General features: G+C 43.0%; 1 protein-coding gene across 1 annotated transcript in view; it reads left to right on the top strand.

The window, feature by feature from the left end:
* The first annotated feature begins 163 nt into the window (after positions 1-163).
* The window catches only part of SSU72 (SSU72 RNA polymerase II CTD phosphatase homolog (S. cerevisiae)), a 20,779-nt gene continuing 17,764 nt past the window's right edge, over positions 164-3,178 (top strand). Inside the window, exon 1 of the mRNA XM_010137535.1 lies at positions 164-246. Coding sequence (XP_010135837.1) covers positions 164-246 — 83 coding nt within the window. The remainder of the gene's footprint in view (positions 247-3,178) is intronic.

The following is a 3,178-nucleotide window of genomic DNA, read 5'->3' as shown; positions in this document are numbered from 1 at the left end:
ACCGCTCTATGCACTGAAATGGAGCCTTTTCGTGTTGCAGGAAAACTGGACAAACTGTTTGGTTCAGAATGATGAATGTCTTTGACATTGCGAGGGTTCGTCTATTTAGCACTGCAAGTGTTTTCAGCTTGGCTGATTCAGAAAGGGAGAGGGGAGACCGGGGATGGACCGATGGACAGGAAAGACCAAATCTGCCCGAAATCCTGTTCCTAAATCTTCCCTACAGGAACATAATAAAGGTGTCGGGTGGGGTTTTTGTAAAGTTATGCAAAGTAACATTCACGTTAAAAGATACATAGTGGTAGCATAGTAAGCCGAACAACTATGTGTAAATCATGTGCTACATTTAAATAAACACACCCTTCAAAGGAATAAATAACAGGAGCATCTGCTCTGGCAGCCATCTTACTGGGAGCAGCAGATGATGCTGCTGACGATTGAAGGTGGCATCAGATGTTACCTGTGGCGGTACCAGTAGCTGCTTGGGGCAGAGGGATGCTAGTCTGTTGTTTTCCTGCTAATAATACTGGAACTGAGTTTTAATTAAAACCTAAGTACTAAGGACAAAGTTTTAAAGTTCCTTCTAATGTCCAGCCTTTTTCTTCCCCTCTGTTTTTGCAGAAGAAATAAATCACTTCCGCTGCAGCTGTCGTTCTGTCTAATGTGGCAGGGAAATTTTTTTCAAAAGTCTCTTCTTCTTTAAGATTTTAATTAAAAAATAACAAAGCATATATATGTGGAAGATGTTTATTTTCAGCGTCATCTGTGTAATTATAGCAACAATAAATGGCAAAAGGAATTGCTGATGCCGTACTAAAGAGATCAGTAGCCCATGCAGTGTGAGTGGTCATTTGCCAGTAAACCAGGAGAATGTCTGCATTGGCTCAAAGCCGATACTGGATACCTCTGCGCTGCCACTTCTGCCTCTGGAAAACAGGAATAATCAGTCACCAGTTTTGGGTGGATCTTGGTTCAGTGCAGTTTCTGCGTGCTTGTGTATTTGCTGCTTAACCAGGTTTTAAACACTTTAATCTTCCTACAGAAGTCAGGCTGAAGCTCTTTGAAGTTTGTTGATAGAATAGTTCCCATCACCATAGGGTTCTGCGAGATGTTAAAGCAAAGGGAAGAGAGGAGAAGCCGTGAGGACTGTGCAGAAAGATGTAATGCTTCCTTAGAAGCTGCCAAACTGGATTTCCATCTGTCACCAGTCCCTGGGTCACATCTTGCTCATCCTGCATTTCTTGCTTTTCCAAATACAGCTGGCATATAGGACCTGTCTTATACCTTGCCATAGAGAATGCGGACATAGGCCATGGCTCTCCTTCAGAATGGAAGAAGAAAGTGGAAGGGTGACACTTCCCGTATTACCACCCTGTTATACAGCAGCATCGACATTTCCGTTTGTGTGTGTTTCTTTAGTGATACACTTTAAACGGAAGTGACTGTTTCAGACTCTGCCAGTGTGTCAGATGTGCTCTGGTAACTTGGTCTTTCCAGGCTCTTGCAGTACAGATATCCTGAGAGTCCCCTGAGTTCAGGGGCTTGGGCTTACCACTGGGAGCAGAAAGCTGTAGGATACTGATAGGAGTCTCTTCCTTTGTTTTGGGAAACTAACTTTTTAAAGAAATTGGGAGTGTGAATACAAGATATCTTAGTGGCACTAAACAGATTTAAACCGTAACAGCTGAAACTTATATTTCATGTTGATGTTGGGATTCGTAGCTCAGCATGGACCATGTGAGAGAACTTAAGTCGCACCCCTGCAGTTTACAGATGTTGCCAGCTTCTCTACCAGTGTTACCTGTCAACACCTAGTGCAGCGAGGAGCTGACATTTGTACTGCTTAATTTAAGAGATCTTAAATTGCGTTCATAAACCCTCAAGAAGAAGGAATTTGTTTATATTAAAGCACTTCCACTTGACAGTGATAATGCAAACTGCAAGAAGTTTAAAAATTTTGTAACGAAAATTAGTCAACAGTGCTTGTGTTCTTGCTGTTTGTCACTGTGGGGAGTTTGTTTGGTTTTTTTATATTGCTTGAATGGCATAAGCTATTTTTGAAGTGGTTTACAAGGAGGGCACTGTTACTAGCTATTTTTCTGCTGCATGTTGTGGAAGGGAATGTATTAAAATCAGTGATGTGTCCCCATTGCTACCAGCCACAGCGGTACTGCGGGGCTGGTGTTATTTGCTCTAGTGTTTAGTAACACTTACTACCAGCCATTGTAAGAAGAGAAGCTGTACTGGTATGGCCTTACAGTAAGCTGCAAGGTGCCTTAGTGTAATAAGTGTGTGAGATCCCAAAATAAGAATGTAATAGAAGAAGGGTGTGGCTAAAAGTTCCTGTCTCAATCCATATGGATTAATATTTCTCCTCTGAGTGTCTGAAAGCGAGTGATAACAGCTCTGTCAGGGGTTAGTGCTTCCTTAGCATAGGGCGACGCTGAGCTCGGCCATCAGCAGTTGTGTCCCAGATGAGAAGTAATACTTCTAGTGAGCTCAGCGATTCTCCGGAGGGAAATGCAATGGCTGTTTTCAGGCTCCTCAGTTAATAAACTCCCTGGCACATGAGTAGTGCATGTGCCCTCACTGTGATGAGCTGTGGGCTTAAACCACAGCGACACACTGGCTGAAGACACGATCCATGTACGGGCTCGTATTTGGACTTGGATATCGCTATTTACATACACTGGTCTGAACAGGATTAATAGCAACAGCTTCCTGAGATTTCACAACTTCTACAGGTCTGTTAATGTTTAAGTGTCACATTTTCAGAAGTCAGTGCTAGGACAGTGTATTGGGATATCTTACCCTCTGCCGTTCATGGTGGAGTTGAAGCTCATTATTTTCCATCTTCCGAGTGGTTTTACTAGGCCAAGAATGATCAGTAGATACTCATTGTCATGCCAGAAATGTTCATTGTTAATTGTTCGATGTTAAAATGTGTCTGTGCCACATTACAACAGACACTTGATGACTCACAACGCTAAATCTGCCCAGCTGGTTAATAAAAGCAGGCTCTGTTGAGTAATGGTTCTCCACAGGCGTTCTTCCCTCTCCCCCGCCCCCAGCGGTTGCGAGAACTCTACTGAAACATTTTCAGAAGATTTCGTAATGCTACACCTGGGGCATAAACAGTGTAAAAGCTGTACCCTGGTAACTGTGAGTGTCAGCAGGA

This window comes from Buceros rhinoceros, unplaced genomic scaffold (genome assembly GCF_000710305.1).
Source record: "Buceros rhinoceros silvestris isolate BGI_N320 unplaced genomic scaffold, ASM71030v1 scaffold9366, whole genome shotgun sequence".
In the NCBI taxonomy this organism is placed as follows: Eukaryota; Metazoa; Chordata; class Aves; order Bucerotiformes; family Bucerotidae; genus Buceros; species Buceros rhinoceros.
Note: the sequence above shows the minus strand (reverse complement) of the source record. Positions and strands in the feature narration are given on the sequence as shown.